General features: G+C 35.5%; 1 protein-coding gene across 1 annotated transcript in view; it reads right to left on the reverse strand.

Annotated features, from left to right (window-relative positions):
- Nucleotides 1–3,090: 3,090 nt before the first annotated feature.
- Nucleotides 3,091–22,487, reverse strand: part of LOC126832501 (dynein axonemal heavy chain 7) — a gene marked incomplete at its 5' end in the record, with an annotated part of 45,411 nt that continues 26,014 nt past the window's right edge. Inside the window, 16 exons of the mRNA XM_050563297.2 lie at nucleotides 3,091–4,696; nucleotides 5,165–5,268; nucleotides 5,943–6,120; nucleotides 6,477–6,629; nucleotides 7,089–7,319; nucleotides 13,172–13,309; nucleotides 13,828–14,013; nucleotides 14,531–14,692; nucleotides 15,379–15,579; nucleotides 16,132–16,293; nucleotides 16,413–16,589; nucleotides 18,009–18,101; nucleotides 18,373–18,618; nucleotides 19,295–19,706; nucleotides 21,007–21,140; nucleotides 22,004–22,195. Of these exons, the coding sequence (XP_050419254.2) occupies nucleotides 4,490–4,696; nucleotides 5,165–5,268; nucleotides 5,943–6,120; nucleotides 6,477–6,629; nucleotides 7,089–7,319; nucleotides 13,172–13,309; nucleotides 13,828–14,013; nucleotides 14,531–14,692; nucleotides 15,379–15,579; nucleotides 16,132–16,293; nucleotides 16,413–16,589; nucleotides 18,009–18,101; nucleotides 18,373–18,618; nucleotides 19,295–19,706; nucleotides 21,007–21,140; nucleotides 22,004–22,195 (2,976 nt within the window). The remainder of the gene's footprint in view (nucleotides 4,697–5,164; nucleotides 5,269–5,942; nucleotides 6,121–6,476; nucleotides 6,630–7,088; nucleotides 7,320–13,171; nucleotides 13,310–13,827; nucleotides 14,014–14,530; nucleotides 14,693–15,378; nucleotides 15,580–16,131; nucleotides 16,294–16,412; nucleotides 16,590–18,008; nucleotides 18,102–18,372; nucleotides 18,619–19,294; nucleotides 19,707–21,006; nucleotides 21,141–22,003; nucleotides 22,196–22,487) is intronic.

The raw sequence follows: 22,487 nt of genomic DNA on the forward strand, positions 1-22,487 counted from the left end.
TGAGCACAATGTTTATAATAAAATGAACAGTAAATTTGCACGAGTCCTTGCTAATGGTGCTGTTGTCTTGGAATGCGAGAAACGCAGACATGGTAAATGCAAAACCACAGTAAAGATCCAGAGAGAAGAGGTCAGCCAGTCCGGAAAAGTGAACAAACTCATGCTGGTGACCCAGTACGTGAAATGATTTTTGGGGGTAAAAAATATCATAAAGAGACAATCCAATGGAACCAATTGTCACTGCTGCAGTTTCAACATTACCAGAAGGAACCATTTCCCGTCTTCCACCTATTAGAAACCTCAAACGTACTATAAGATGTTTCAAGACTACTACCAGGAAAGCTGGTACCTCTACCACCAACTCAACAGGCCATGAAAATACAAGACCAATACAAAGAAAATTTTAATGGGGAACATTTCCTTTTGTCTGGCAGTGGTACAAACAATCCAGGTGGAATTTTACTATATTCAACAGTAACCAACCTGAAGGTCCCGACCTCAACCGATCATCGGTTGGCTGATAAAACCGCTAAAGTTGCGCGTGAAATATTTTACCAGATTTACACCATACATGCTCCTATCGACAACCACACAGTTCCACGTGTTGGTGCTCTACTTAAAAACAAGACTGGGGATACCAATTTGCGGGTGTATTCCCAGTTGCTAGTATTAAAGTCAGATTTTCGTCTGTTGTCTACCATTAACGATTTTGAGATTACTAAAAAAAGGTCTATCCAGAGAGTTTTTCATGAAACTGAGATATACCGTAAATTGCAGACGTAGGGACCTCATCAACGTTACCAAACAGACAATGAATCCAATCTTGACTTCAGAATGATACCAACCAGTGGCGGATTAAGCTCCACCAAGGCCTGAGGCGGCAGTTGCTGGAGGGCCTATTTAGTTTTTAAAGTTAGAGCCAAGGTAGTTTGCTAACATTAAAAACGTAATGTAACTTTATATGCCCATAAATGACGTCACGTGGATACAATATATTAAGCAAGACATAATCGAAAACTTACAAGGATTTAACGTACATTGTAGGCCTACGTTTAAAAAATAAGATCAGATCTCCAAACAATAGGGCCTATTTAAAATGGCGTGGGCCTAATTAATTTCGGGTCAGGGCCTATGTTGATTCCAGTTGGGCCTACCCCCCCCCCCTAAATTGTCTTTGCGTTTTTAGTCGTATCAGAAAAGTCTAAAAAAAATTTTTTTACAAAATCTTTGGGCCTGAGGCTGCAGCCTCACTGATAATCCGCTACTGATACCAGCCCTTACTCTTTGAAACACTAACTGAACACATGGAAGAGAATGGCGCAAATGCAATCATCAACTACTTAAAGGATACCGACATTTTGAGACCTGATAGTCGTAACCATAGGAATATGTATGCAATTGAACTATGGTCCAGCTTCCAAGAACGAACAACAATATAGAAGGGTGGCACAGATGATTTCAGACTCCAGTTAGTTGTTGCCATGTCAACATATGGAAGTTTCTAGATGCCCTGAAGAAACACCAAGCTCTACAAGAAGTTACTATGGAGCTGATAATAACTAGAGAACAGCCTGATCAACACACGAAGTATAGAGACCAAACAGAGCGTGTACTGGACATTATAAGTTCAACATTCACCATGTGTTGGACTTTTTACGTGGTATTGCTCATAATATTCACTTGTGATAACTTCGGATCCGTCACTGAGTGAGTGTTATTATAGACATGTGAAGTAAAACGAACCATTATAATTATATATTAATGATTAGTGATGTCTGATAAAAAATAAAGAGCATTTAAGTATTAAATATTCGTTATTTCTACCAAAATGAACATGTAGAAAAAAATATATATATTGTTGCATTGATCATCAAAACATGAATTTTTATCATTTGTCTCATTCAGACCCTCTTTTGTGTAGCTATTTGGAGAAGAAAAAAAATGCTTTCTGGGATTTTGGAGATAGTTGACATTATGTAACTCTACCTGTTTACCCTAATTTAAACTAAATGTATAACAATAAACTTTTAGTAATACACTGAGGATACTCTCTTGCAGTAAAATATTGGTCTTGTACTCAACAAAATTCATTTGGGGTGGGGTGTCTAAAGACCATAATTTCTGTAACGCAAACCTTAAATGAACTATAATAGTTTTCACTGGATTCCTAATCCCCATAAAAATCGGTAATGATACAATTGTAAACAAATTAGTGCACTGATTGAAGTTATTGAGTAAAGCATGCTTTTCAAATAAGTCATACTTATTGCAAATGTTTTTTGAGATTGGACTAAAAATGTGTTTTTCAGTCATGGCCCAGGTGTATAATTTGCATATTCTATATTATGCAATTAACTGTGCTGTTCTTCTAGTGCTTTTCAGCACCCTTGATCCTGTACTTATGGGCATATGTACTGGTTTCATGGAGCTAATTAATTTAAAAAGTTTCAGATTTAGGGGGAAAAATAAGTTTTTCACTAATGGCGGATGTTAATTTGCATATTATGCATCAGGTAATTATGTGATTATATTCTAAATGTGTTTATTTGTGTTCCTGGCCATGTAAACATGGGTTTGGATACAATTTCCACCAAATTTGAACATTTGATAGCCAAATTATAGCATTAAATCATTTCTGAAATATGAAATTACGCTAATTAGCATATTATGCAATTTGACCCATTTCCACCAAAAATATTTTGGAACATTTTTAGTATGATGTGCAGGAGACCTTACTGAAAAGCATACCACCAAAAGAAATTCTGTTGCAATTTGTTTTGGATTGGGCCCTTTTTTCAGCTAGATTGACTGGACTATATCTTTGTAAATATTGAAACAAATTTAACCATTTTTAGACTGCTATTCACTGTATTAGTTTTTAAAGGTAATTCCTAATTCCTCAGATTTCATAGATATTGTAGTAGTTTTTAAGTGAATCCCCAATCCCTCAGATTTGATAGACAATGTAGTAGTTTTTAAGGGAATCCCCAATCCCTCAGATTTGATAGACATTGTAGTAGTTTTTAAGGGAATCCCTAATCCCCCAGATTTGAGAGACTTTAAAGTAAATAAAAAGAATAGGATTTAATTTATGAATAATATTAATTTATTGTCATATTATATCATTCTAAAACAATCAAAATTCTACATGGATATATAATCAGCAGCACTTAATATTTATACACTAGACATAAGCAATAGTCCGGGGTTTATTGTCTATATACCATGGTATTATATATATAAACAACAGGGTTTATTGTCTATATACCATGGTATTATAAATAAACAACAGGGTTTATTGTCTATATACCATGGTATTATATATAAATAATTATAAATATATAAATAATCAGGGTTGTTTCAGTATATCATGTATTATACAGCAATTGTCTATAGCATATCGGGGTTGTTTCAGTAAGCTTATATCATGAATTAGATTGTAGTTATAAAGGTTTTATGGTATTATATATTACAGCATTACAAATTATCACAAAAAACTTCAAAGCACCACCACCCTTTCAAATCTGTATTAATTAATCATAGCTTTTGGGCACTTTATTAAAATATCTAGGGTGGGGTGGGGTAGGGCTTGTCTACGATATCACCATAATATTAAGCAGGAGTGGGTATTAACAGTTACATAAAGGTTACATATTAAAAACAAGTGATATCACAGCTGGTCAAAATATATAGAATTCTATTTACAAATTATATCTCTTATATATATATACAAACAAAAAAAACCCTGCAACTTGAAAAAAAACAACATATTTTTTGATTGAATGTTTTAAAAGTAATAATGCTGATAACCTAATTCTTTCAACAAAATAATCTAATACTTTTATATAATGCTAGTGTAAAATTATATCGAATTAAAAATTGGACGGATCTTTATTCAATAGGACTGAGCTGTTATATCTAATACTTTTATATAATGCTAGTTTCAAATTGGATGGATAATCTCGATTCATTAGAGATAGAGAGAGAGAGAGATGGGGTTTAATGTCCACTCGACACAAACTTGGTCTTTTCGGGACTAACACATGGTTCAATTTTATTCCAATAATTCGCTTGCAGTGGGAGGAAACCAGAGGAAACAGAGAAAACCCACAGGCGATCCTAAAACCTGGGAATCGAAACCACGCCAGACTTTATGATACAACGTGCATGTCTCTATTCAATAGGACAGAAGCTGGGAATATGAATTCTCTCAACAAAATAATCTAATACTTTTATAATATAATGCTCGGATCTTTAGTCAATTGGACGGAAGCTATTATATGACCATGGTAATATTCATTAATTCTTTAAACACTATAATGGTTGGACGGTTTGAGATCTGATTGCAGTTAGAACATGAACGTATAATTTGATTGGAATGTTTGAATAAAAATAACTTAAGTTGGAAATTTGGAAAATAAATAACTGATATAAATTAATAATCCATATTACAGGGTGACGATGATGAATGTTCATGAATTTAAATGACTTAATTATCCAGTTGACACAACAGGGCCATACCGCGACCAACCCAATGTTCTTGTGGTTTGTCAGACGGAATCATCATCCCGATGACGAAATTTGTTGAGTGACCTGTTGTCGACAATGTTCCTCTTCTTTCGCTAGTTTTGTAAACTGGACATCGATAGGCTGATGTTTCCTTTAAGTCAGACCTTTTGATTGGTTTAATCCACATCTGTTGAAAGAGAAAACAGGATTACAAATTATTGCTAAAAACCATCGTTTTAACATGCATCCAGTTCAGAGAGCACTAGACCGGTAGATGTGGGGCACGTAACTTACATAAAATATGTGAGAGCACAATTTGTGGAGCGCGTAACCTCAATAATATATGAGACTGCTAGATGTGGGGCATGTAACTAAATATGAGAGTGCTAGATGTGGGGCATGTAACTTACATAAAATATGAGACCGGTAGATGTGGGGCATGTAACCTTTATCAAAAGTATGAGAGCACTCACTACATGTAGGGCATGTAACTTCCATAAAATATGAGAGTACAAGATATGGGGTATGTAACTTCCATAAAATATATTAGAGCCCCTAAATTGGGGTATGTAGGTCCCATAAAATATATGAAAGTACAAGATGTGGGGCATGTGACTACCCAAAAAATAAGTTAAATTTATGATGAATAACTCACCACTGGCATTGTGTCAAAGAGAACTTTGGGAAGGGATTCATTAAGTTTTTTGGTTTTTCTATCCCAGCGTGCAGCTTCCAAAAATAATCCATAAATATAAACACCTGAAATCAATAAAACTCGTTAAAACAGGTATTTAATCAAATATATTAATAAAATGGGCATTTAATCATTATGGACTTTATGATCAATATTAATGTTTATTCTCAGATTATCAGATATAGGCCTAACTATTCTCAGATTATCAGATATATAGGCCTACTAACTATTCTCAGATTATCAGATATAGGCCTACTAACTATTCTCAGATTATCAGATATAGACCTACTAACTATTCTCAGATTATCAGATATAGGCCTAACTATTCTCAGATTATCAGATATATAGGCCTACTAACTATTCTCAGATTATCAGATATAGGCGTACCAACTATTCTCAGATTATCAGATATAGGCCTACTAACTATTCTCAGATATAGGCCTACTAACTATTCTCAGATTATCAGATATAGGCCTACTAACTATTCTCAGATTATCAGATATATAGGCCTACTAACTAACAATGTCATATTTTATCAATTATACATCAAATACATGTCCACGTTTCAATATATAAAACACCCAACTAAGATTGTATCCCTGGCAAAGTTTCTTCACTAGTTTCAATTGCTGATTAGTTTAAATATCGGAAATGGAAATTAATATTATACATCAGACTGTGCATCAGAAATAAATATCATGTCACATATAATTATCATATGTCAATATATCAAACTTACCATCTTCGGGTGGTTCGGTATATTCTTTATCTTCTAGTACCTCGTAATCAAATCCGAGTAAATCAATAGGGATCGTGTATTTCCGGGCGTAATTCTGTTGCGCTCCGGTCAAGAAAGCTTGTGTGAAGAAAAATCCTGATAACCAGAAAGTTGGTGGCGGACCGTTATCATACCAATCCTGAAAAAAAAAAATATAATATTAACAAATAAGTTATGTATCAGGACTATTAAACAACTTTGGCTGACATTCTGACTATTATAACATTGACTGACATTCTGACTATTATAACATTGACTGACATTCTGACTATTATAACATTGACTGACATTCTGACTATTATAACATAGGCTGACATTCTGACTATTATAACACATTGATGGTAATATTTTTACAAACCATATTTGACAGCATCATCCAAAAGCTGTTAAACCTTAACAAGAGTATGTTTTCATAGATAGATGTTACAAAAAAAAACCTAAACTGTTTCATGTTTCTTCTATGTATTTATTATCAATTAATATTACTTGACTTACCTGTAAGAATTTTAAACGTGCCAAGAAATCTGTAACGTAACTACCAAGAGGTTTTAACGAAGGGTACGATCGTTTCATCCACATAGCGGGGATTTTACCCTTCAAGATGCTTAATACTACTTCTTCTAACTCTGCAGACATAACAACCAGACCCTAAAAATATACCGGTTGAGAGATTAACGGGAGATAGAAATAGGATTTAATATCCACTCCACACATAACAACCAGACCCTAAAAATATACCGGTTGACAGATTAAAGGGAGAGAGAAATAGGGTTTAACATCCACTCCACACAAACTAGTCGTTTCAGGACTAACATATAATTCAATTTTATTTCAATATCGTGCTTGTGCTTAGTGGTCTTTGGCAGTGGGAATAAACCAGAGGGCCTGGAAAAAATTCTTTCGTAAGTATGAATAGGCAACCCTATTCCTTGTCATGTACAAGCGGGGAATTGAAACCATATCAGTTGACTCAGTGATAGACCTTATGATACAACGTGCATGCATTAATCATTCGCGCCCCCCCCCCCCTTCCCATCAAAAGATATTAGAGAAGATTATATGGCGCTGTTGGGAAATCACAATCAATTGATGATAAAATGGACTTACTTTAATAGCTTTACGGATATTAGCAAGACTGGAACGGACTATTTCCAGCAGACGATTAAATCTGGTCATTTCTTGTACTAACACCGTATTCATACTCTGTTTATATGACGTTGGGTATTTCCTCAACGCTGCCTCATTATCAAAATTAGGCGGCAGTTTACTAAGGATGTCTGCTGCGACTTCATCAACTACGTCATCTGTTGATTTACCACCTTCAGCAGATGCTTTAGCCTAAAAAAAAAAAAAGAGTTAATTTTAAAACATTAATATTTCACTCTCCAGAAAGTAAAATTTCAATATAGTAGAATCGATTCATTTTTATATAACAATTCCTTTGAAATGGTGAATTAACTCTAAATGTTAACAATTCCTTTTAAATGGTGAATTAATTCTAAATGTTAACGATTACTTTTAAATGGTGAATTAATTCTAAATGTTAACAATTCCTTTGAAATGGTGAATTAACTCTAAATGTTAACAATTCCTTTGAAATGGTGAATTAACTCTAAATGTTAACGATTCCTTTTAAATGGTGAATTAATTCTAAATGTTAACGATTCCTTTTAAATGGTGAATTAACTCTAAATGTTAACAATTCCTTTAAAAAAGTAAATGTAGTCATTTTGTTCCTCTACTCTATCTCTTACAATTGTTCTTTGCACTTTTCAGACAAAATCTAATCTTTTCTCTCAGCTCCCGTTTTCATTATCCCATTCGGAGCAGAAAAGTATTCCTCTCAGCCTATTAAATGGTTGCATTCTTAAAATAAGGTATCTGACACCATGGATAGATTTCTAAGATGAAGAACTGTTAATAACAAGAACTGGGAGCCACTGTGACTCAGTGAGTAGGACGTTGGCTTTCTAAACGGGAAAGTTCACCAGGCATGATTTCCCCTTGTCAGTGGTACAGGACAGAAGGCCTGACAAGGAAAAACGTATGGTTGATAGGATTGGACAAAAAATCAAAGTCCTGTGTACACATTGGTGTGCACGTAAAAGAATCCTTGACAGTTGGAATTCGATATAAGAGTAGGCCTTAGTGCCGCTGTCTGGGCAAAATCTCCCTCATAGCACACTGTATGGTGTATGTCCGTCTTCATTAGCCCAGTTCATAGCAGAACAGTAGAACTTAGAGCCCATTTCATTTCATTTCATTTCAATAACAAGAACTGTGTAATATTTGACTATGTGTCTATTCTAATTGTTCAAACTCTATAGCTACAAAGGTGTTAAACTACCAAAAGGCACAAAGCATTTTTAAACGAGCTTCTACGGTAATGAAAGAAAATATAAGCAGTGTAATATTGGCAAAGATAAACAGAGAAGAATAAAATAGGAGAATACTTTTAGAGAATAAAAAGCTACAAGTTAATAAACAAAACATGAGACAACTCAATAAACACAAAAACATAATATGGAACATATTTTAATTAAAGTAACGATTCATTGAGGGTTCTCAGAAAGTCGCTTTAATAGTAATAATTGTGTTCCATATTATCTTGTTTTTTATTACATGTGTCAATTGCTAAATCCCACTCAAAGACGACAAGACAACCTGTTGATATAGCACCCCACTAACAAAAAAACACATTCATCGAACTAATAAAAAAAAAAGATATTTATATTTCAATGTCATTCTAAAATTCTAAAATACTACTATCTAAATTCTTTTTCTGTAACAACCACATTTCCATCCTGTAAAAAGAACTAGTGACCTGTGAAATATTTCATATTTATATTCAAGGAATACTAAAACTACGAGAGAGCATTTTCTGTCTAAGTGACTGATCTGTGATTAAAAGTCTTTATTTTTTTAAAAAACAAACTATTTATACCGTATATCTTTCTTCTTCCTTTTTGTATTAAATTTGTGTAAAAATAGACATAAAAATGGTGAAATTATCATCCTATGATCATGATATGTCAATCCCAGCTTAAATATTAGGCTACTTCCCTTTTGTTCATCCTAACAAAATTTGGCTTCCTAGCTTAATATTCCCTCTCTTGTCCATCCTAGCTAAATATTCCCTCCCTTGATCATCCTAGCTAAATATTCCCTCCCTTGTCCATCCTAGCTAAATATTCCCTCCTTTGTCCATCCCAGCTAAATATTCCCTCCTTTGTCCGTCCTAGCTAAACATTCCTTCCCTTGTTTGTCCTAGCTAAATATCTCCCCACCCCTTGTCCATCCTAGTCCCATTCATATAAAAGATGTGAAAGGGAGGACATATTTAAGCAGCTGTGTAATGACGTACACACATGGTATTTATGGATTGACTACTGAAGGCAGATATAAAATTCATTCCATTCCAGGGTTTTGTTTGAACAATGATAAAAACACAAACGGTTATGTAAAGAGAGACTTAACATATATTTAACATATATATATGTGCAAAGGTATAGTTTCACTTGTGTGTGAAGGGGAGCATCCATGTATATATGGTGGAAACGGAGGTTGGGGGACGGGAGGAGAGGTCTCTGTAAATTATGCACATTTAGCGGTGATGTTTTCGGTTATTATTACATTGTGATCATCGTGTACACACTGAACAACACCCTGCTGCTACCTGCTGTCGACGATGTAATGCCATTTCCGAGAAATATCCCTGCTTTATGTGTAGATACGTTATATACAGCTATAGAAATAGCAATAAAATTACATTTAGTCAAATTAATCAATAAAGTTATATTTATAGCACAGCTTTCATGAGTTAACAGGTTTATCCAGAGGCCGTAGACCGAGGTGTTAAATCTGTTAACAAATGAAGCGGGCTACTATAAATGACTTGTAACACTGACACCTGCTCATCATGCTTGTTGTTATCCCACTTCTATATGTGATTTCTACTAAAACTGGCAAAAGTGTGCAATAGCATTGAACCTTTCTAGTTATTGCACAGTTAAGCTCCACCCAATCTACTTGAGGGAAAACAATCAACTTATTCAACGAAAAGAACAAAGGAAGATTCCGCATCCATGTCACAAAAAATTATACTTAAAGGATCTATTACGCTAATATTTGGGACCCAGAAATTGACACAATTGGATCACAATGCATATAATAATGTAATATGAATGTATATAAATTGATTTACATTCAATCGTTTCTGTTTTTACTCTAATTTCAAATCAGTTATGTTTGGTGAAATAAGCCAGAAGTCTCAATCAAATGGCATCTCTAGCATCTGGTTATTCCAGTCTACACCAACAGTATTTATTGTGCATGCTCTCTAGATAGGAACATAGTGTCACCGTTTGACATGACTTGTGGAATATGTGTAACCTCGTTCTTCGAGTCCCTTGTTACAAAGGGCGCTGGAACGCATTATGGTACACGATTTGTGTACCAATGGTAAAATGTTTATTTTGTCTTAAATATTTGATATCAGAAGCCCATCTTTTCCAGGTAAGATCACAACATCAATGTTGATTTAAATTGACAAATAATTCATGTTTTCAATGTCGAAGATTTTGGATGATATTGAGTTAAAGATTTAGCTACTTTAAAGCCAATTACTAAGGAAATTAATTGATAAATGTTTGTTCCTTTAAAGACTAGTACTAAGCAAATGTTGTAAACAGGACAACAGAAGAGCTACTTGTTTTATAAACAGACAAAATAAAACTATGTAAAAAAAAATAGAAAGAGCGCAATCCAGTCAGGAGGCCATAAATCCGTTTTTACTCAACGTGTATAACTCATATTCAAAACTTGACCTAAACTTACAGTATAACAAGATTCTACAAATCTTATGTTCGACAGATTGACTGTAGAAGAACCACCAATCGTCTGACATAGGTCCACCGAGAATTGATCATGCAGAATGTAGAATCCGGTTGTATTGTTTGCCGCAACAGAAATTCAACATGAAATGTGTTGATTTTAAAATTTGAGAAAAACTATGTTTTATGGACCTGGATCTGGAGGATAAAGGTTATGTATTATGTTAAGCAAGGATAATAATTCACAATAGCCAATAGAAACAGTCAAGAATTTGTTAATAATCTGGAAGAAAAAGGGGAAATATATACGCAGATACGATTGTCTTACCCTTTTCTGTTACAAGAATAAAAAAAAACAATAATTATTATCATAAAAAAAACATACATTTAATTTCTTAAATAAGGTATCAATACTAGGACAAAATTCTTAAAAGTTAACCCAAAGCAAGAAAACAATAACTATTATTATAAAAAAAAAACAAACAAAAAAAAACATATACAGAACATTTAAATTTGGGAAATTTTAGGACAAAATTCTTAAAAGTTACTTCAAAGCAAAAATTAGATGAATATTTGAGTACAATCTCCAGATTCTTCTGTCCTGACACAGAGAACCTTTAGACTACTTGGTACCAGATTATTCTGTCCTGACACAGAGAACATGAGCAACTTGAGATAAAGTTTCCCTGTATGTATAAATATTTGTCTATCAGGTACGGACATTATTTGTGTTTGTGTTCAGACCATGTAAACTAGTATATTATTTAAAACTCAATTGCTAAATCTGTCTCAATGAAACAAACTTTCTTGAACAATTAATCATTTAACAAAACCAATATATTAACAGAAATGAGGTTTCCCAATGAATAGAAACTTAAGATACGATTGTCTTACCCTTTTCTGTTACAAGAATAAAAAAAAACAATAATTATTATCATAAAAAAACCATACATTTAATTTCTTAAATAAGGTATCAATACTAGGACAAAATTCTTAAAAGTTAACCCAAAGCAAGAAAACAATAACTATTATTATAAAAAAAAAACAAACAAAAAAAAACATATACAGAACATTTAAATTTGGGAAATTTTAGGACAAAATTCTTAAAAGTTACTTCAAAGCAAAAATTAGATGAATATTTGAGTACAATCTCCAGATTCTTCTGTCCTGACACAGAGAACCTTTAGACTACTTGGTACCAGATTATTCTGTCCTGACACAGAGAACATGAGCAACTTGAGATAAAGTTTCCCTGTATGTATAAATATTTGTCTATCAGGTACGGACATTATTTGTGTTTGTGTTCAGACCATGTAAACTAGTATATTATTTAAAACTCAATTGCTAAATCTGTCTCAATGAAACAAACTTTCTTGAACAATTAATCATTTAACAAAACCAAAATATTAACAGAAATGAGGTTTCCCTATGAATAGAAACTTAAATAATTTGTGATTGGGTCCACACCAAGAGTTCTAGCAAAATAACTCAATTGCTAAATCTGTCTCCAGGGTTACAGTTTTCTTGAACCCTTAATCGAGTAACAACTCAAATATCAACGGTAATGAAATGTCCCTAGTATTATATTTTAACTCAATTGCTAAATCTGTCTCCAGGATTATAATAATAATTCATCAACATCACCAAAATATGAACAGTAGAGATAATCTTTGGCCTAGATTCCATCGGATTAAAAAAGGAGGCCCATCAAAAGATTTTACCTAACGCTCAACCTTATTTCAAGAGTATATCAAAATCAACAGCATAACCAGACCTACTTTCTAACCTCCACCCTTTATCCAAATGTTTGCATTGGTAGGATTCCAATATTTAGACCAGGTCAAACATGCAGCCTGCTGGCCAAGGCTTCAAATGTGTTCCGGGGGAACAATTTTCAACAAACTGACATGTTGATAATTGTTAGAAACTAGTGGTGGGGTGGATATAATTGTTTTCTATACTGTATGTCATATATATCTAAGTTATATGTAATACAAGAAATAACTGTGTTCAATATTATATCTAAGTTATATGTAATACAAGAACAAACTGTGTTCAATATTATATGTTGGTTATATGTGATACAAGAGAAAACTGTGTTCAATATTAATGTTGGAAAACGGTAAATAAATCAATCAAATTGATTGATGTACAACTTTAGTTCATGTGGTCCCTGAATCACAATGAATTTGATACCCCTGATTTAGACTCTATTGAACCCCGATATCACCCTAGGTGGACGCAGACATTAAGCCCCATTGACTGACCGACCGACTTGAACCCCTTGACATTTGGTAGGACTACCAATATTTGCGTAATTAATAGACAATATTTATTGAGATTTGTTTTTTACTGTACCTGTGTGAGTAAGATATTATCAAACAGCTGATTCGTTTCTGCCTGATCTTTTTTAATATCAGCGTTGGCATGCATGCCAAATATCCCTGGTAACGGATTAATAGGCAAGCTGTGGGTATACTGGATATAGCTGTCATACTGAAAACAAGATGGGAGATAACGTTAAAATAACATAAAATTCACATCAGCTTGCTATCTTGGTATCACCAATCACATTATTTTAAGAGAAAAATGGTATTAAATGTCCACTCAACACAAACATGGTCTTTTTGGAAATGAAATTAAATGGGGTTTAACGTCCTACTGTTCTGCTCCAACTGGGCTAATGAAGGCGGGTATATGCCATACAGTGTGCTATGAGGGAAATTTTACCAGGACAGCGGCACTATACAGCCTACTCTTAAATCAAATTTCAGAAGGATGTTAAACCCCATTTTATTTCCGCATATGTTAAGTAACGTAAAATTCACATCAGCTTGCTATCGGTAAAAAGATTTGGCTCAATTTTATTTCAATGATTCAGACAAGTTGTGAATCATAATCACGCCAGTTAACTCAATGATTGACCTTAAGATCTTAAGCACATGTATCAGACTATTAGGCTACGGCCCAACACCCCTTGAAATTATTTACAAAAGAAAATGGTGAGTACTCACATCGCCATCTGGTGGAGCGTAATAAACTTTAGAATCATCAAAGTAGTAGTCATCTTTCTCGTTGATTTCTTTACAGTAAAATTTATTCAATATGGTTAACAAAGTTCGTCTATCCCAATCATCCGTTACTCTTCCTCCGTAATTACATTCTCCCGTCAAATATCTCAACGCATCGTACTGAACCGTCTGGAAATACAAAAAATGAAAATCTAGCACTGAATACAAGAATTAATGTAAATGAAAGAGAGGGTTTAACATCCACTCAACACAAACTAGGTCATTTCGGGACTAACATATGGTTCAATTTTATTTCAATGATTCGCTTGTGTGTAGGGGTCTTTAGCAGTGGGAGGAAACCGGAGGACACAGAGAAAACCCACGTGGTTGGACAGGCGACCCTACTCCTTGTCACGTACAACCTGGGAATCGAAACCACGGCACTTGATTCAATGACCGCCTCTGCCAAATGACGCTTCTAGTCCGTCAAAAGATGTCTCAAGACAGTGACTCTCTGCCGAATGCCGTCTCAGATATCACATGGCTCAATGTACATTAATATCAGATATCACATGGCTCAATTCACGTTCACTTTCAGCCAAATGACGACTGTTGATGGAGGTCGTCCGTCGATTGATGTCATTAAATTTAAAGACAAAGAGAAAAAGGGTTTGATTAAATACATTATATAAATATCAGAACTTACTTCGTATTGGTTTAAAAACATCGCTAACTGTTGTGTACTGATACGCAAGTCAGTTTCGTTAAACTCGTACGGTATATTCCATCCCAGTGGACCAAATTTACGTCGTTCCTGAACCAACGCATGGAAGAAACACAAGCCATACAACATCTTTTTAAATTCTCTCTGAAAAAAACAAAACAAAAATCAAAACAAGCCTCTTTAGAATAATACAACCAACTAAGTTGGCAGGCAACAAAAAGATTAGTCCACCTCCAAGCTAAGTCCTCCATGCAGTCATAAACTAAAACATGTCATTACAGACGATCAGATCAGAGACAACAAGATTTAGTGACAAAGGGGAATAACTTTGGAAGTTTTTATTGAAATTCGATGATAATAAATAAGGTTATTTGTTGTAATCTGTATTGTGCTTACATTAAGAAATGTGGATGGTCGGATGGACAGGTGTGACAGACAGGTGTGACGATAATATATATGAAAACATTTAAATATTGGTGTATAAAAACGATTGTGCCAGAGTGGCTTATTCTAATTTAATGACCTCTATTCCAGGCTTTTATATGGAGCTGTCTCTAACACTGACAGGTCATTTTCTAATAACATCATTGTTTGTGCAATGCAAGATGCAAGATTTCGCCAGGAGAGTAAAGTTGTAGACTCCTGTACTCATCTGCCCTGCAATATTTTGACTTCTTCTGTGGAACTTCAAAGCAAACCTAGCTAGACTATTATTACTCCTTTTTTTTTCTCTAGCGATCTTTAAAGTGCACTGGGAATTTGCGAACTGACAGACTGTATATAAGGAAGTCAGATCTCTCATTACATATTTCAGAAAACCAGAAACTTACTGCTTTCTTCACGCCAGTAAAGAATTCCATGTCAGAAATGGGATCGGACATGTAGGATTTGATGATGTTGAATCGTAGACCCTTTGGTGGTTCGTTGGTCATTTTAACACCATTTTGTAAAATGGATACTGGGAAGGTTGTTGACGGGTAACTGGTTAACCAGAGTCGGAAATCGGGATGAGTCGCCTCAGGATTAAACTCCTGAAATATAAAAACTCAGTGAAACATCAACACGTCGACACAAACTAATCATTTCGAGACTAACATATGGTTCAATTTTATCTCAATAATTGGCTTGCGTGTAGAGGATCTTTAGCAATGGGAGGAAACGGGAGGACCCGGGGAAAACCCACAAGGTTTGACATACTTCTTGTGACGTACAATCGGGGAATCAAAACCACGCCAGCTGACTCAATGACAGACCTTATGATACAACGCGCATGCGTTAATCATTTGGCCATCCAACCCTCCTAGCAATAAAGAGATATGTGCTTTAACTCATATCCGGATGATTCAATAATTTGCTTGTGTGTAGGGGTCTTTAGCAGTGGGAGGGGAATCCGGAGGACCTGGAGAAAATTACACACGGTTGAATAGGCGGCCCTACTCCTTGTCACAGGAATCGAAACATATGGCACTTGACTCAATGACAGAGCTTATGTTCCAAAGCACACACATCAAACCACACCATCACCCACCCTTAGAAAAGTAACATGCAAATTGAATATGTTGATCTATTTCTGAAATTCATACCTCACAAATCTTCTCTAATGTTGGCATCCAGGACGCAGCAAGATGACAGTTCTGTAACATTACCCATGTCCCTTCCTTCACCCCCTTCTCAATCATCTTTAGCGCAATAGGTCCTTGACCTTGACCTAATGATAGAGAATCGAACTTCGCTCCTCCAAAACCCTGAAACAAAAAGGGAAACTCTTATAATATAAAATAACGAATGTTGTTCAAACTTGACATCAAAGCACTTATTGGTCCTCTTTAAAAAAAATATCGAAAATTTCAATAAATAAACTTACTTGGTCATCAGCAAACTTTAATAAAGCAGCCATTGGATCAGCTCCAGGAGACAGGATGAACAATAACGGTGCCGTACAATTACTGTCCGAATACGATCCCGCTAAATCAAATGGTGGGGGCTCGATAAATTTCTTACCGATTTTCTCCGTAACGAATTCCTGAACAGCAGGAATTACCTGTTTAGAAGAAAGATAAAATTTAATATTTATTCAACAAATTTAAATGGAGGGAGCCACAGTGGTTCCGTGAGTAAGACGTTGGCTCGCTAACTTGGAGATCAATCCCTGAGTTGGCCGAGACAGTTCATTAGGACTTATGGGTGTCGTTTCCCTCCTTGTCAGTGGTGCAGGACAGGGCCTGGCAATAGAGAGAGAGATAAATGGGATTTATCGTCCACTTGACACAAACTAGGTCATTTCGGGACTGACATATGGTTTGTTTTTATTTCAATAATTCGCTTGCGCATAGGGGGCTTTAGCAGTGGGAGGAAACCGGAGGACCCGAAGAAAACCCATGAGGTTGGACAGGCGACCCTACTCCTTGTCACGTACAACCGGGGAATCGAAACCACGCCAGCTGACTCAATGACAGGCCTTATGATACAGCACGCACGTGCTAACCATTCGGCCATCTCCCCTCCCCCCCTCCACAGCAATAGACAATGTATAGTTGCTAGGATGGAACATAAACCAAGGTCCTGTGTACACATTGGTATGTACTTGGCAGTTGGAATTCAATATAAGAGTAGGCTGTAGTGCCACTGTCCGGGCACAATATAAGAGTAGGCTGTAGTGCCACTGTCCGGGCACAATATAAGAGTAGGCTGTAGTGCCACTGTCCGGGCACAATATAAGAGTAGGCTGTAGTGCCACTGTCCGGGCACAATATAAGAGTAGGCTGCAGTGCCGCTGTCCGGGCACAATATAAGAGTAGGCTGTAGTGCCACTGTCCGGGCACAATATAAGAGTAGGCTGCAGTGCCGCTGTCCGGGCACAATATAAGAGTAGGCTGCAGTGCCGCTGTCTGGGCACAATATTTCTCTCATAGCACACTGTATGGTTGTCTTGGGACAACTTGAATTGGGTATCATTTAATTGTGCTGTTTTAGCAGGAGTTTCTCTCTTCAACATTTAGTTTCAAACCATTGTTGACAAATTGTTCAAATTCGTTGAGAATGATAAAAAAAACCTATTGTGTTCCTACTGTCGCATGTCTAAATAGATAAAATATAGAAACTCGCAGTAAAACACGATACCCAAGTTATAGTAAAAGTCATTAGAGACAATGGCTTGTCGTGGTGACCCCTGTGAATATATTTATAGTTTAAAGTTACAATTTCATATTTTCTAAGAAAGTCAAAACATAATTATTTCTATGTCTTTTGCTCAATAGGTTGTCAACTCACGTTTGAATTTGAAGAGGAAAATGATATTTTTGCCAATTTCTCAACTGGCAATAATGAATTATAGGATTAATAGGATTATTCTTTAACAAGGTAGGACTGTTTTTAGATACCATCTATTTTAAGGCTTTATTTTAAAAATTTTTAAAAATATAACGTAAAAATATGAAATTGAAACTTTAAATCAACTCACCTTATCTGGTCTGAGACATCTTAGAACTAACATCTTCTGAAACATTCCTAAACGATCGTTCCATTCACCTGGAAGTGTTCCATGGTGAGGGTCCTACAAATATAAATATCATCAATCATTTTTTCCTTCAGAATTGTCAACCAATGTGAATTGTCTACCAACATGAATTGTCTACCAACATGAATTGTCTACCAACATGAACTGAATTGTCTACCCAACATGAATTGAATTGTCTCCCAATGTGCATTGTCCGCCAATGTCAATTGTCGACAAATATGTATCGTCCGCTAATGTTTCATTTCGTTTATCATCTTTATCAGGCAATTCAGTTATCTATTAAATGTTAAAAGGACTTTAAACTTACTGGACTATCATAAATAACTTTCCATGCATCTTTATGACCGACAAACTTTTTACGTATATCTTTAAATCTGTGAAAATCATCAAGACGACAAAGTTCGTCCCATGATTTACTGGGAAGCCAGGTTGTTGGGTTGCTATGGGGATTCTCGAGACCGATTCCACCTGTTAGTAAGAATCTCCATTCATCTTCATCAACCTCTTTGTTATGTTTCAAGATATTAACGCAGAGCAGGAACGAGAACAATAACTAGAAGGAAAAGAAAAAAGATGTCATTCATGAAAGTTATACAAGGGCAATAACTCAACAGGCTCAAGATATTAACGAGAAGGAAAGAAAAAAGATGTCATGAAAGTTATACAAGGGCAATAACTCAATAGGCTCTTTCGTATTCCTGTTAAAATAAGATTTCATAAAAGTTTTAGGACTAACATATGGTTGAATTTTATTTCAATAATTCGCATGCGCGTAGGGGTCTTTAGCAGTGGGAAGAAACCTGAGGACCCGGAGAAAAACCACGAAGTTGGACAGGCGACCCTACTCCTTGTCACGTACAACAGGGGAATTGAAACCATGCCAGTTGACTCAATGACAGGCCTTATGATACAGTGTGCACGTGCTAACCATTCGGTATCAAGAGGGCAGAAGTTTTGGTTGGGAAGTGGGATGAAGGGTTATTAGAGTAACTGTTACAAATTATGCTTTAGACAATCAGTGGAATAAATACACTTATTTATAGTACAATAAATAGGTTTCTTACTGTTATTTACTACAGTACTGATGAAATAAAATGTGGTTTAACGTCCTACTGTGGGCTATGAGGTATATTGTGCCTGGACAGTGGCGCTACGACCTACTTTTTTATCACACAATAAGGTAAGTTTGAGAGAGAAAACAAAATCTGTAAATATATATATAAAATCACCTTATCCTTTTCAAACAGTGATCGACAAACGTTACAATATAACGAATATGTGAAATGGTTGTGTAAATTGCTCAATCGTTGTGTTAGATCATCGGATCTTTCTGCGTTCTCTATCGACATGACGAATAGGTTAATGAACCATGTAAGTGAATATTGGTACATGGGCTCGATGTTGGCGAGATCGGCAATCGAGAAGAACAAAATGGTGCTGTGGATTGCGATTGGTTTGTATCCAAGACGAGCAGTGTCAATCTTTTTCTCCGTCTCATCGGCGATGGCTTGTTTCTCTGAGATTTCATTGGCCAGTTTTTTAGAGGAGGATAAAACTTTAATGGCCGTTTCATCTTCTAGAATATTTCCCTCTGAACTTGACAAGACTTCTAAGATCTTATCTTCAATTTCCTGGAGTTGTCTAAAAAAGAAAATGGAAAGAAGTTAGAGAAAGAGAGAAATGGGGTTTATCATCCTATGGACACAAACTTTGGCATTTCGGGACTAATATATGGCACAATCATTGCAACAATTCGCTTGCGCGTAGGGGTCTTTAGCAGTGACAGGACACCGGAGGACCCGGAGAAAATCCACAAGGTTGGACAGGCAACAAACTACGCCATTTGACTCAATGACACACTTTGGATGTAACCTGTTAAACCATTCAGCAACCCTCTCCCCTGAAAGAAGTTTGGCAGTTACTATGTATTTTCATGTACACAGTTTATACTGAAATGAAATGAAATGGGGTTTAACGTCCTACTTTTCTGCTACTAAACTGGGCTAATGAAGATGGGCATACGCCATACAGTGTGCTCTGAGGGAAATTTTGCCCGTGCAGCGGCACTACAGGATACTCTTATATATCGAATTCCAACTGCCAAGGGATCTTTTACGTGTACGCCAATGTGTACACGGGACCTTGGTTTTTAGTCCTATCCGAACGACTAGACAGCTGTCCTTGTCAGGCCCTCCGTCCTGCATCACTGACAAGGGGAAACCACGCTGGAAAATCTGGATGAACTTTCTCGGCCAATGCAGGGATCGAACACCCGACCTCCAGGCTAGCGAGCCAGCGTCTTACCCACATAGCCACATGATCCCCCACCGTTTATACTACTTCTATAAAATAAATACTAGTATAACATTCACTCGTATATTATAGACAGACATGTTTCAAAAAGTAAGCTCTTAATACCTGTGTATAATAAACAATTGATTGTTATTCCATGTTAGGACATGTTTCCTGAAGCAACGACTGCGAGTTTCACAACATCTGGCCGTTGCTTGTTAAATTCACAATTCCCGAACTTATAGCTTTGTTATCTACAGACACGTGAGCAGTAGCGTCCAATCAAAGGTTGTGACATAGTGACCTCCACGGAAACCTTGACATTGAATGAATCTTGAACTTTGCAACTCGATTATCACAGGTAGACATTTTAGCTTGAAAGCGTGAGACTTGGTATTCGCGACGATCGAGGAATCTGATAGGCTCACAAGTTGGGCTTGTACCCAATCGAAATTAGTGCCGAAATATGCAGTGTATTACGTGAAGGCCCTGATAAGATGTACGTAGTTAAAGCGAGATCAAGCCTTCTATTGAAGATGATGTTAGGAAGGTTTAAACGTCTAAATTATCTTACTCAATTATGGCTTAGATAATCTGATTTAATTTCATTCCATTTATAGACCATTAATAGTTGACCGATTAAATTTACCGTTTATTTTCAGCACTCTGTATAATCAGCTGGTTTTTCTCTTCCTCTAATTCTGGTCGTTCCTTAGCAACCACGATACCTAGCAACTGATCTTCTAAGCCTTCTGGGGTTATCATAAAATTCAACAACGTAACCTAAAGATAAAAATACATTCAATTTTAAAAAAACCTTCAAGTAATGATGCATGATTTGCATTATTCAGAAAATATCAGATATCACATGGCTCAATGTACATTAATATCAGATATCACATGGCTCAATGTACATTAATATCAGATATCACATGGCTCAATGTACATTAATATCAGATATCACACGGCTCAATTCACGTTAATATAACGTGTACTTTGATCATTTTCTATTTAATTAAGAAAACAAAATCAAAATAACAATGCTAGATAATGCCTTGGTTTGAATTCAACCGTATTTAAAACAGGCCCAACAATTTACATCACAGAAAATAAAGATGGCAGCTGTATTGTTACATAGGGAACAGCAGCATAGATAATAGATAATAGAATTTTCATTTTCTCAACAAATATCTTTGTAAATGCTGAATAGAATTGAGTCAGTCAGAACTGACATTCCTATCACAGATACAACTTTTACAATATTGTTGGTTTACAATACTAAAATCAGACACCAAGTCCTAAAAAGCATAATTAATTACTTTTACAATTGGCTTGAATTATATTGAGAGTTGTCTCCCTTGGCACATCATGAAGCATGTATATCTTAGTTTAATGATACATGAGACCCATAAATTAAAATTATACGGATAAATAATAATTTAAAACTCTCAAATGCATTTTCTTCTTGACAAAAGACAAAGTTGCCTTACTTATCTTATAAATTTGAGAAAACAATTTCTTGGATTTAGAGTTGTCTCCCTTGACACATCACGGTACCTTGGCACCTTTGAACATGTTTTGGATATATTTTCATTTTAACAGTATGTGCTAATATGTGAATCTACAATATTTATTTGGATTGTTACCTTGACTGATGTTTCTGGTAGATAATGTGGATTACGCAGTTTAGTTGTGATGTAAAATTTAAAATCTTGAGAATATTCAATGGTGCTGTCACCGAGTTTTATACAGATGCTACCACCCTGTTTAAACGTCTGTTTTAGTAATAACGGCTCTAATAACGGATCTAATTCTTCTTGTATATTTTCTAGCAATACCTGAAATCATAAACATATTATATATGTAAACTTGACTTCTATTAAACATACATTATGCAAGAGCTACATCTGCCTATTGCAAGCCTTTCCTTAGGCCTGAAATGTTATCTAAATTATTAATTAGACATTTATTAACTGATCCAGGCCTTAATCAACTCTCGATGGCATCAGATTTCTCCGATATTAAATAGATTAGAATGGAGGACTGAGACATAGCTTCGATCAACCAGTACGGTGGTTGAAATTATTGCACACGTCTGTCAAACCTTCAAAGGCTAATATCTTCGCTTGC

The sequence above is a fragment of the Patella vulgata genome, chromosome 9, assembly GCF_932274485.2.
Source record: "Patella vulgata chromosome 9, xgPatVulg1.2, whole genome shotgun sequence".
Taxonomy (NCBI): Eukaryota; Metazoa; Mollusca; class Gastropoda; family Patellidae; genus Patella; species Patella vulgata.